The sequence below is a fragment of the Falco punctatus genome (genome assembly GCF_963210335.1).
Source record: "Falco punctatus genome assembly, chromosome: 4".
Taxonomy (NCBI): Eukaryota; Metazoa; Chordata; class Aves; order Falconiformes; family Falconidae; genus Falco; species Falco punctatus.
In genome coordinates this window covers 23,985,023-23,997,977 of record NC_137583.1, presented here as the reverse complement: position 1 = coordinate 23,997,977, position 12,955 = coordinate 23,985,023, and the positions used below count along the sequence as shown (strand labels likewise).

General features: G+C 44.0%; 1 protein-coding gene across 6 annotated transcripts in view; it reads left to right on the top strand.

Annotated features, from left to right (window-relative positions):
* Positions 1-1,182: 1,182 nt before the first annotated feature.
* The window catches only part of RAD18 (RAD18 E3 ubiquitin protein ligase), a 57,965-nt gene continuing 46,192 nt past the window's right edge, over positions 1,183-12,955 (top strand). Inside the window, exons 1-4 of one of the 6 annotated variants that reach the window (XM_080387635.1) lie at positions 1,183-2,375; positions 3,254-3,335; positions 5,773-5,834; positions 7,313-7,383. In XM_080387635.1, coding sequence (XP_080243761.1) covers positions 3,308-3,335; positions 5,773-5,834; positions 7,313-7,383 — 161 coding nt within the window. In that variant the 5' untranslated portion in view covers positions 1,183-2,375; positions 3,254-3,307. Of the gene's footprint in view, positions 2,376-2,451; positions 3,054-3,253; positions 3,336-5,772; positions 5,835-7,312; positions 7,384-12,955 lie in introns of those variants that run through there. The other 5 variants (XM_080387636.1, XM_080387634.1, XR_013928119.1 and 2 more) reach the window with 5 other exon arrangements.

Genomic DNA, 12,955 nt, shown 5'->3' with positions numbered 1-12,955 from the left:
TCCTATAGAGGAAGATAAGTGTCCTCACTCTGTAGGAGTCCTTGGGTTTAAATCTACTTCCTGGGACTCATCATGCTCAAGCAGGCTCCAACTGAGTCAGCGTGAGTGTTTTGCCTGACCAGATTCTCCCAGCTGTCCGGTATGGCTGGAGGGGTGTGAAGGGCCTCCTAGTGCCTCTCATTGTGGTGGAACAGCTGCTGCGGGACAGCCCGTGGGACTGCACCCTGCGGGGGAAATGCTCACAACCAACCGTGCTCTTTTAGCCGCCGAGGCTGCGGGGGCATCCACGGCTCTGCCAGACAGAGCTCCAACTGGAATGTCCTTTGCTGCTTCTGAATGACTGCCCCTCCGTGGGGTGAGGCCCCCAGGTGATAATGGCACCCAGTTCTGTCCCTGCCACCTCACTCGTGTCTCTCCAGGGCCCTGGCACAGAGCCACCGCAAACCAGAGGCACTGCTAAACACTGCCTGTCAGATGGAGCAACCTGCAGCCCTGAGCTCACCCCCTCACTGCACGCTACAAGGATAATTTGGCCATGCTGCCTAAGGCGGAGGCTCTCTAACTTCTGAGTCATACAGGATTCAGGTGAAAACACAGGTTTTCCAGATTTTTTGATACGGTGCTTTTCCTGTCAAACTAGTTTAAGTCACTTTTTATGCAGCAGCAGCCTGTGTGGATGGTGCTTGGCTATAAACTCATTGCCCTTTGCTATTCTACCAAAACAAATAATAAACATGTTGATTTAGTGATGAAACCCTTGTGTCCATTCCTGGGAAGGATGACTTACTTGCCAACCAACAAGCTCATGTCAGAAAGTGTGTGAACCTGGAACGAGATCTGCAGTGTGCGTGAGGGAAGAGAAAGAACAGAAAATTGAAAAAGAACCATAAGAGATTGATACATTAATTTTTCACAGCTTGCAGAGAAAGCAGAAGAAATGGATTCCTTAAGGTGAAAAGAAAGGGCACTTAAATGTCAATGAAATTATTTGTAAATTCTAGCACTTTTGGCAAGTGTCAGACAGTAATCAGCTCCATTCATATATATAAATTCAGAGATTCATAAAGCCTAAGGCCAGCAGGGACCATTATGATAATTTCTTCAGATGTTCCCTATCAGGTAGGTCATGGAGTACCTTTTTTATATATAAATATAAATATGCATTATTGAGTGCTAGTTTATGGAGCTTGACTTTATTTTATCTGATTAAAAAATCAGACTAGCACAAATCAGGAGTAGGACCATGCAAACTGCTACAAAAACTCATCTTACAGGAAAAATCAGGTATGGGCACACATGGTTTTCAGATAACAGCACATCTGAGTCACCAGCAGCTACAAAAGTGCTTAAAACAAATCTGTGAAATGAAGGAAGCAAAGGGAGGCATTACTGTTCCGCAGGCTAATATATAAAATAGGTAAATATGTATTGTGTGTGTGCGTAAAAACCTCTGCTACAAGACATGTTAATCACCAGGGATACTTGTAACAGTGTGCAGCCTGGAGCAAAGTGTGTCAATGTATTGCAGCAGAGTATCTGCGAGGGGACCGACATCGTCCCCCTTCAGCAAGCACCCAGTGCGAGGGGCAGCACAGCCTTGGTGCAGGCTGCAGCAAATGGCCGGCTTCTGAAATTTGAATTGCACCGACACGGTGCAATTTGTTTGCAATGTTATCCCGCCTGACTTTGGCTACGTGCCAAGTTTCCCTAAACTCCTCGGCAATTATTAAACCTTCTGAAGCCACAGCAGCAGTACTCAGTCATGATCATTGCTACCTACTATTTCTTTGTTTTTCATCCGTAAGGCCCATGTATTTTTAGCCTGGGTTCTGCAATGTCCCCTCTTGTGGAATTCAGAGAGCCAGATCTGGCCATGCCCAGGACAGAGGTGACCGTGATGATGCCCATTTCCATGGCAACCCCGCACAGCCCTGTACATGTCTATGGAGAAGGTCGTTCCCATAGCAAAGGCTGACATGCACCTGTATGGGGAAGTGTAAACAGAAAACAGGGCTGGTTGGGAGGTGGCGGAGCGGGTTAGTCGCAGAAGGGATGTTAGGCAGGGGGCCGTTTTTCCAAATCTCATTGACACAGTGCCTGAGGGATTTTTCAAATTAACATCTCCTGGAAGGTACAGGTGGTGAAGACTCTCACACCTAGCTTACTAGATGGCGGGGTTGCTCAGTGACACATCTCATTTGTCACCCGATTAAACGACTGATCACAGTGGCTGAGAACTGCATTGCATCCATAAGATGTGCGAGGGAGTTTGATGAAGACGATGGGTGCGCAGGAGCCGGTGCCTTTCCTTTAGCCCCTCCGGGGTGCCTGTTGCGAGGTGACCTCCACGTGTGCGTTAGGGAGAGGAGAGGCCGGTACGGAAACTGCCCAGTGGAGGACGCGTTTGGTGCTGAAACGAGTAAACGTTCATCCCTTGGATTTTAACATTCCCCGAGCCGGTGTTTAATTGGCGTCCCCCGGGAAGGGCAGGTCCTGCAGCCGGAGGGGAACTCGGGGTTCGCGGGGCCGGGACAGGGCTCCAGCCGCGCCGGGCGGGGGCCAGCCCCTGCCGAGCCCGGGGACGGCGGCGGGGTCATCCGGGGCGGCCGCCAGCGCCTCACGCCCGCCGGTTTGCCTCGGCGCCGGCCTTCTCCTCCCGGGCCCCGGGGCGGCGGCGCGGGCCCGGCGGGCCCAGCGGGCTCAGGGCCCGGCCTCCCCGCGCCCGGCGGCTCGCACAGCCGTGCGGGGGCAGCCGCGGCAGGGCCTGCTGGCAGCCGGGGACGGAGCGCGCCACGCTGCGCGGTGGAGAGCGGCCGGCCGCGGGGCTGCGGCTCCAGCGGGCCCGCGGCTCCAGCGGGCCCGGCCCGGCCCCGGACTACAGCTCCCGGCAGCCGCGGCGCCGCCGGAAGCGCGGGCCGGTCGCGGCGCGCAGGCCGCAGCGCGGGGGATTTGGACTTGGTGCCGGCCGGGCGGCGAGGCCGTGGGGCGCGGGCCGGGCCGCCATGGCCCTGGTGCCCGAGCCGCCGTGGCCGGAGCGCCTGTCCTCGCTGAAGGTGCGTGAGGCGCGGCGGGCGGGCTGGCGGCGGGGCGGGCCGGCCCTCCGTGGCCGTCGCCGGCGGCGGGCTAGGGCCTGGGCGGCCCCCGGCACCGAGGGCCTGGTGCCGGCCTCTCGCCGCGCTCCGCGCCGTGCGGGGCCGTGGGGCACGGGGCCGGCTGGAGGCGCGCGGTGGGGTAACCTGGCTTCCCGTTGCAGGCCGTGGATGACTTGCTGCGGTGCGGGATATGCTTCGACTACTTCAGCATTGCGATGATCATTCCACAGTGCTCGCACAACTGTAAGTACGGCCGGGGAGCGCCTGGCTGCTTCCGCTGAGCGCCCGCCGTGGGCCCCGGCTCCTGCGGCCCGGCCCGGCCTGCTGGCCCGGGTCAGACTCCGTGGGTGCCAGCTGCGTAGGAGTCAACGCAGAACTCTTACTTGCTTTTCATTGTAACTCTGTGCCTCCTGTCTTGGGGTTAATGTATTTTATGGAGGTTGAGCTAATACATCACTATTGATTTGGTGGTTGCAGTTTAAATTTACTTGAGTTGTAATAAAAATTGCACAGAAACAGCAGTTTTGATAAAAAATTGCTTGAGTAGGAGCCGAGGTAAACGTGGTGTGTTTGTGACAGGTCACTAAAGAGGTGGTGAGATTGTTCTTCCCTCTATCCTGTGACCTTGTGGAATTTAGAATTGGTGTGTTTCACGTAAATGCATGCTGCTGTGCATTCCGGGGAGTACCGGGGTGGCTGTGGTGGGAGTGTGTCTTGGCCCTGTGACTCCATATAAGCCTGACTTGTCGTTCAGTTTATGGATTAAGGCAGACAGGTAGGAGTGAAAAAGCTGTACTCAAAGAAATTTTGAGTGAACGGTTTGGTCTTCATACGTCTTTCCTGGGAAACACAGGACTGGAGAATTACCTTGTGGACCCTGTGGGCTGGCAAAATCCTGTTGTACCTTGGCCGAATGACAGAAAACTATTGAAAAATGTCCTCAGAAAAGAGTTTAGTCCTTTAGCGTTTCAGAGAGAAGTTATCATTTGACTATTTATCATTTACAGGCACATAGAGCAGGGATTACTGGCCTTTTATTTCCTTTATAAACCATGCAGCTCTTCTGCTTGTGGCTTAGCCAGCAAGGACATTTGCCTCTGAGGAGCTCTTTTGGATGAAAGCTGTGAAGCAGCCAGCAACTTTTCCTCATGCAGTTACGGTTGTAGCCTTCTAGACAGCGCAAATACGTGTGGTCTGGATTAATGCATGTAAACACCACCTATTCCTACAATTCTTCATTTAAATATCTTTTGTAACTTCTTGAGGGTGGAACAAAATGGAAAGCTGTATGGCAGAGAGCATTAAGTGTTACAAACTAAAATTTTCCATGCTGCTCTATCTGCCTCAGGCTGGTATCTTCTGGAACATGGTAGTGAAGCAGTTTAGTGAAAGTCAGATTAGGGGATAGTATGTTGCCTTTTCTCACCTTAAAATAAATGCTTGTAACTGATTTCTTGAGAAACTATAGCACTTCCTCTTCCTTACGTGAAGGAGGACGTTGTAGTTTGGCAATGAAGTTCAGCTTGGCAAAACTGTCACCACTGAAAACAGTATATTTATGGTAGGGAGCACTTGAAATTTTCTGCAGTAGCTGGTATAACAGCCTGCCTGTGACACAGCTGGGTTCAGAGGCCCTTTGAAAAGAATCCACCTACTTTCTGTTTCTTAACAGATCGTGCATTTCATTTCCCCTTGCAAACTGCAGAAGGCCTAAGTTTCCTACAGTAAATCAAGTTTTCTTGAAGTATTTTCTATTTGGTTGTCTTTATGTAATCTCTTCAGGCAACAGAGATTGTACAATTGGAGTAAAAAGCTCTCTGCCATTAATGAATAATTATTTGTGAGTAGATGAAAATGAAATAAATTTACTTGCAAAATTTTTTTCTGTTTCTTTTTTTCTTAATGATGTGTTACAGGGCTTCTAGATAACTCTCTAATCTGTTTGCAACTATAGCCACTTAAAATTCCTCCTCTGCTCATTCTTGGGTGACTGGTAGCATTCAGTAGCTCTCTTAACAGCAGTTGTTTAACTTTCACAGTGCTTTGGATTGTACCTTTAGTGACAGAATAGATGTACCATTCATATTTTTTTCACGTAATAAAAGCATCTGAAGATGTATGCCAAAATGAAGCTTATGGCATATTTCACCAAAGAGTCTATTGAAACATCCTGTGATGATCTATGACTTGCTTTTCCTGGGAAACATTTAAGCTGTCTCTCAGCGTTCCAGTGCTGTTTCCTATAATTTTTAGTTTTTTCCCTCAACAAGTTAGTATTGTTTTGGAAAGGGGAAGAAACACCTGGGAAAAAAGGGGATGGTTTGTCTGGGGCTATGCAGGAAGATGAAAGTGATCCAACATTAGTCATGTCAAAAAAAACCCCAACAACCCCCCCCCCCAAAAAAAAAAAAAACAAAAAAAAGCAGTGGTAGAGTGAGCAGTGCAAACACACTGCTCTTAGTGGTGGTAGCAGAGTAACGTGTTAAACTCTGCTTTTGACAGAGGGACTGAGATGAAATGTTGAAAGATGCTTGCATAAAATATGTTGGTGGCTTTTTTTTTGCTACAATAGTGATCTTAATTCTTGCATGTATTGTACGAAAATAAAATATACTAATAAGGATGTTGAACTGCATTTGGAAGAATGCCTGTTAAAAAATCATGTATTTCCTTTTTCCAGATTGTTCCCTTTGTATACGCAAGTTTTTGTCCTACAAAACTCAATGTCCAACATGCTGTGTGGTAAGTGTTTTTCTCGGCTTGCTTTTTTGTGTATATTTTGGCAAATCTCAGGAGCTTTTCCCTTTGGACTGTGCTAAATAATTAATTCTGGTCGCATGTTACCACGATTCCTTTTGGTGAGCAGCTCTTTGTGAGCAGCAATTTGGACAACATGTGGTGGTCTTGTAACTGGAATTGTCCTGTTTCAGAGCTGCTCTTTTTTTTTTTTTTTTTTTTTTTTTTATGCATAGGCAGAAGTAGATGGAGCATCAAACCTGGGTTTTGGCTCAGAGCTCTGTATGCAATCTGTTGCAAAACATTTAGCATTGCCTCCTAATTTGTTAAAATACACCATCATTTAAAATATGAGTGCTGAAATTTAAGCTCTTCAATTTTCCATCATTGAGTGGCCTCACTTCATCTTTCAAGGCATCTTCAGAAGTGTCCACAGACCATCTAGTCCTAAAACTCTGTGAGTGTACAGTGTACCTTTTTGGGGATCAGAGGACTATGTTACGCACCAGGACAAGGAGGAGTTTGCCATGAGAGTTAGGTTAAATGTGAAAAGCACTAGAGGCAGGTTCAGTCTGCTCTGCAGGTGAGTGATTATTATGATCTGACTTGAAGGCCTTTTTTGATTAAAGAACACACAATGCAGTTTATACTAGGTCTTAATATAAGTTTTCATTTTAAATAAGCCAGCTGGGCTTTATTGAACTCCTAAAAATGGTAGGCTGCCTAGAAACAATGAATGACACTTCAGGAATATTGGCGAAATAGAAGTAATTTTCTTCTGTGTTTCTAAAGCATGACCCAGGCTAGAGTTTTCAAGACTGGGAAACAGATCTATTTGTCGCTTTGCCAGTTTTTAAACTTTCAGACAAGTGCAGACTACTTGATGAAGTATATTTTACTACTCGCTTCTTAAAAATCACAGGTATTGATATGAGCAAGACAAATAAAAGCTTTGTAAAAGAAGAGCAGAGAGAGACAGCCAGGGCGATAAAAATCAGAAATTGCTTAAAAAGAATGAATTGAATACACAAAGCCATCTCATAATTCATATTCTAATTCTGTAATTAGAAGATTAACACTTCCCTTCATCAGTTTTCATGTCTTGTTGATTAAGGTTCTTATCATGTTCATGGGATCTTTGGTTTGGTTTTCAAAATAATTAGAACCGGGCTACAATAAAGCATTGTTGGAGGCTGAGTAGACTGGATTTTGCTGCTTTAGCTTTATGGTTCATTTTTATCTATTACCTATAATTTCCCAGACTTACAGTTCTCAGGCAGTTATTTTAGCCTGAGCTATTTTTCAGGAAAAAAAGTTTACAATTTATGCATTTTCATTCACATAACATTTTAGCAGGGTAGTTGAGGCATTTATCCAAGAAACAAATGATTGATCACTTGAACGTTTTCTGGGTACTTCTTGTTTTCACTGCATTTGAATGTTGTTTCTTTTTTCTCCCTTTTCTTTCTTTCTTTTTTTAATAGGCAGTCTCAGAATCGGACCTGAAAAATAACCGGACATTAGATGAACTAGTAAAGAGCTTTAATTCTGCAAGGTATACTGTAATTTTATGAATAATCTCTCTGGTTTGGCAGCTGGAAAGGCAGGTGTGACTCACTTTGTGTGACCAGGCTAGGAGTCCTTGTAGAGGAGCAGAGCAAGGAGCAGTGTGAGGACTGAGTGAAAATATTGCAGTGTCACAGAAATGTTGTCAAAGACTAATGTTTAAGCCTTTGGAAAAATCCTTCAGTTTTCTGGCTGAAGGTTACTGTCCACTCAGATAATGTGTGTAGGTTGTGTAAGCTTATTTTGTTTTTGCTTCTGGTTAGCTGCCCTGTAGTTTACAGTCTCTTCCATTATGTGAAGTCAAGCAGATGTGTCAGGATTCTACAGGGAAAATAATGGTAATAAAGATTTTCTTCTAAGATCCTTCCTATGTGTGCAGCGGAAATTCTGAATAGAAAGATTTTATCTAGTGGGAATGGTCAGCTTGCAAGAGAATTATCTTGGTGAAGTCATTGGATGGGAAAAACATAGGTATTGAGGGACCACAAGTGTGAGTTTTCCTGGATAAGAGTAGTAATGGAGTATTGTGCTTTTACCTGGATTTCTTACCTACTTTTCTGTTTTTTAATTAATTTTTGATCTCCTCATGCCTTTGAAAGACAGGAGCAACAGAATAAGCATGACTTGGTAAACGCTTACCACAGTAGATACATGAGATTTCTTGTGTTATCCCTGTTTTCTTGTGATAAGCAGCAGCTCAGTGATTTGCTAGGTATTTTGTAGGTATCCCTGTGTCTGTGGGAGAGAAACAGACTATCATCTTTTTCTCCGAAATGAACTTGGGAGCTTGAAGTCGATGACGTTCTTGGCTTCGTGAGTGATAGGCAGCATAGTTCGGTTTATGGCTTTGTTTCTTGAGAGGGTTTCTCTGTGGTGAAGATCTAGTCTTCTGTGTGACCACTATTAGGTTGAACTGGTTTTATTTGAAGAATTGGAATTCTACAGTTCCGTTATTTTAGCTTGAACTCTCTTTGGTGTTTCTTAGTGATAACTGGATTATTATTATTCTTATTTTTTTGGTAATGCCTAATTTTGTAGGGAACAAGTAGTGCTGACTTGGATCCATTATGATATTGAATCTTAAACGTTAATTTTTTTGACTGCTTTAATGGATCAGTATAAATCTTACCAGTCAGGGTAGTTTAATAATCTTGCCTTTTGTGATTCAGAGTTCAATCAATCTCTCGACGTAAAGACAGATCAATAAGACAAAACCTGTAGTTTCCTGTTCTGTACCGGGTGGAGGGTGAGGTGGGAGAGAGCCAGTGCAGGGTGTTTTCTGGATCTCGGTAAGAAAGACCCAACAACAAATGGCTTACTAGCACGACTAGTTTAATAAGACAGACTCTTACAAGGAATATAGGTAGTGAGTAAATCTCATGTCACTTCAGATGCTGGGCACCCCACGTTTGTGCCTCTCAGCCTGGGTTTGCATTTACTCTACAGATGGTCCTGAGTTTGAGGGGAATGCTGCTTGCCTGGAAAGTGTTACGGAATATGAGTACCATTAAATCATCATGTTGGTTTCTGCCCCGGCGATGTTGGTACAGGACTAAACTTTTGTCTCCCCTCCTCCTTCCCCATCTGCTTTGTTTCCTTTTGGCCCCCTCCAAAACAAATCTAAGGTCCGGGGGTTGATTTTTTGAAATGTGCTAAGTTCTTCAAGTCTATCCTGCCCTGACTTTGAGCCTCAGGTGGTTTAGCATTTATGAAAATTAGGCCTTAAATCTTTTCAGTATTTCACAAAATGCAAACACATTTCTTAAGTCAGGCCTGTAGGGAAAGAAAATGTTAATGTTGGTAGTACTTAGCAAAGTAAAAGCTGTGCACCAAGGTCAGTGTGTGCATGGAATGGAAATTGTTCTAAATAGACCTGAGTGCTGATCCCATTTATATTTCTGCTCAACATTTAGCTTATGCTCAAGCGTTTGCAAAATTAGAGCCTTGATGATCATTTGTGCTCAGTGAGTGTTGTCTTGGGAGTCCTGCTTCCTCTCTGTAGAAGTGGTGAACTCTGATGTTTCCTAGGGAAGGTGAAGATGCTGTGTTTTCACTATGGCCCATTAATGTTATGTTCTGTGTGAAGGGTAGAGGAGCAGTTTTGAGCAAGCTTCAGTCGGTCTGAATTCACCTTGCCCTGCCCTTGTGTTCAGGTACACACAGATCCTGAGCAGCGAAGGAGTTAAGCATTACTCTCATCAATTACACCCATAGGCTATACTGCCAGGGTGAGAGCAACCTTTGCTCAGCTTTCTCTTTGCTGCTTGTGCTGTGCTTTGCAGGCAGAATTCATCACTCTGACCAGGTCAGGAGAGCAAGATGGCAAGTGCTCTTTGTGCCATCTTTCCTTGATGAACAATATAGTTATCAGTTGCAATGAGGCTCGTGTCTTCAAAAATAATAAGGGTAAAGTTTTGGGATTGTTTTGAAATCAATTTCATTGTCCTCTAAAGAGACTGTTTTGATAAAAATTGTCTGTTTATCGATCACCTAGTTAGAAAATTTAGCCACAGAAATTAGAGTTATGCTTGCATAAGGAGAAAAGTAGTCCTTGCTGAAAATGGTTTGTGGTTTTTTTCATACCTAGAGAAGGAAAATATGTTTTTATGTTCAAGTTTCTATCTTGGTTTTCTAATTGGGTTTATCTGACAGCTAGTGAGTCAGAGGAATAAACATATCTACTCTGAGCATTTGAGGGGGCAGGTACTGTCATTTCTGATACTCCGATTAAACTTCCAGGAGCAGTGCAGAAGGAATTTCAAGGACAGAAATTATCCTTCAGTACCGTTAAGACTATCCTGTGTGAGCTGTTCCTAAGAATATTCACAACTCCATCTTTTCCCGAGAGTTTATTTGAAAGCTCTAGATTCCCACCTTTTTTCTCTGCTTCATAGCTGCTTCAGCAAGGGAGAAGTAAACAGAGCGTAAAAAAGGAACCAGGATCTCCATGGAGGAGGACACTGAAATTTTTTTTGCGGGTCTTGCAGATCTGAAGAAAAAAATTTTTTCAAGATGTTTATACTGTTACTAAAACATGCCTGGCAGAGAGCATGCTGTACACAGTGTATTAAGATGACTGTCCATTTTAAACTAAAAGAAGCATAACCTCCGTGTCCTAACCCAAGCCAGCAATTAAAGAAGATGAGTCTTCGAGGAGGATTTGGGTAGTGGTTATAACAGTACATGTTAGGACTTGCTAATTGTTGCATCTTGTTGATTCATCTTTCAGCCTTGCTGCTTGTGCTCTTAAACTGAGATTTGTCAGGAGTGATGCATTTCTTGTTTTTGTGCCAGGGTGGTAAAATTGTATGTGCTAAAACCTTTCAGAACTGATAGTAGCCTGTGTTAAATTGTTAGGAGTATAATAGATAACATTGAAAACTGCATGCAAAATGCAGAACTTGAAAATTGTGCTGTCCTGTGGTTTACTGAGAGAATCATTTTCTAGGTGAGCTGGACAGCCTGGTGATGGTAGAGGGTGGACTTCTCCATCAACTGCGTGATTTCTCTTGACTCTGTGATCCGTCTCTGAATGACGGATGAATCCCAGTCTGGTCATGCTTGTCTGAATCACTCCAGCAGCAGCTGTTGGAATTTCTGTGACTAATGAGAAATTAGAATAATTCACTCTGGTGGTGAGGGAGGGGAGTGGCAGTTGATCGAGGTACTGTTGGAGAGCCCAGGGCTGTTGGAATCCCTGAGGTGCCAGGGCCAGGGCTGGTACGTCAGGGCCACTAGATGCCATCACACAGCCAGTGAAGCTGCTCGGTGGGCCCAAAATACCAATTCTGGGAAAAGCCAGTCTAGGACTTTTCTCTCCTCTTTTGAGTTTAGTACTAGCATTTTCTGTATTTTCCCACCAGGAAAAAATAATAATAATAAAAAAGGCATACAGAGATTTCATGTGTGTTTTGGCAAACAAGTTTTCATATTCTTATCCAAGTGTTCTTTCCATTGATTCTGTGCTAAGATCAGATCCCTTCGGAAAGTCTGCTTTATGTCTTTATCCTTCAATAAGAGGAAAAACTCTGTATGATTATTTGTAGACTAATGGTGTAATTAAAGCAACCTATATTTTTAGGATATATTTTGGGTTTTGTATTGTTTTTTCCAGTTTCTTTCTCTTTTTGTTTATATTTTATTGAGACAATTATTACTATGGTTTTCAGTTCAGAAGACTTCTCTATTCTGGGTGCCTTCACACAAATGTTAACAACTTGCATTTGAAGTGAGATGGTCTTCTGTTTGGGTAGTCCGTCCTGTCGGCTCTGGGGCAAGTCTCCTGAGTTCAGAACTCTTACCCTTTCATACAGGACATGTTACAGAAATGTCAAGCTTTGCGCTTTGAGCCTTTTGCTATCTGCTGCCTGCATCTGCCGGCCACGGAGCTGCCTTCCTCCCTCCAGCCTTAATCAGAATTGCGCAGCTGCCCCGTGCTCGGGTTTGCAGTCTGTTGGAGTCCAGGCCCACCTCCATTCATGTCTTGGCCTGGTAGCCTTCTGAGGGACAGAGCAGACTGCTAAGGTCTCTGTTTCAGAGAATTTGAGGTACTATAAGATGTATTATTGTGATACTTCCTGAGAAGGAGATGTTGAGAAAAAGATACCTGAATCATTCTTAAGTCTGGTGAAAAGATAAACTGGTGTGAAGTTGAATTTTAGGAGTGTTGTCAGCTAGTGTGAACACACTGGGAAATATGTTTTGGCTAGTGAATGCATGTTGTGGAAAAATAAACAGAAATAATTGGCGGTTACAGATAGTAGGATGCGTTACTTTGACAAGAGGAGGAGCTCTCAAAAGCAATAGAAAATACACTGAAAAGATGAGGGGGATCAATTGTGTTCTCTAGATGAAGACAATGAATATAGGCAACTGGCTAATTGTTTAGATATTTTTGCCTTTTTTGGCTGTGTCATTCTTTATTTTATGGGCAAACTGAACTGATATGATGCCAATTGATTGCATTTATGGATCTGTTTTATGTTATCTGAGCCATGCAGAATTTGGCTTGCTGTAGCATAGGATGCTGGGCTTTTGTGTGAAAATGGTTGCTTAACAGCCAGAAGAATAATATAAGACTATGTGTTGACTTTGATTAGCTACTTTAATGGTAGGCTACCTGTGTGAAAACCTGGGGGAGTCTGACTAAATAGATCTTTTTTAATAACCAAAAGATTAATTCTTTGTTTAGAAAGGGGAAAAAAAGTTTTGTGTTTTTTGTTGTTTTTTTTTTTTTTTTAAAGAGTACATCATTGGTAAAACACCCAGCTGAATCCTTTTGAGGCTTAAACTTTGCCTAAGTGTATTAGGAATAAAAGGCAACTAATTTATTTGCTTTTGAACCTGACTGTAGAGTATAACCATCTGTGATATGAGAAATTTTCTGAGGTTATAGTTTGTTACCTTTATGTTGAAGAATACTGTGCATTTATCTGCAGTAAAATGAGTGACTTTGTCTGCCAATTATTGCCAGTCGTGGCCATGCTGAGCAGCGATATGCTGATAACTTTCTGATGCTTCTGGATGGAGTGTACCCTTTGTAAATGACAAGTGTGGGGCAG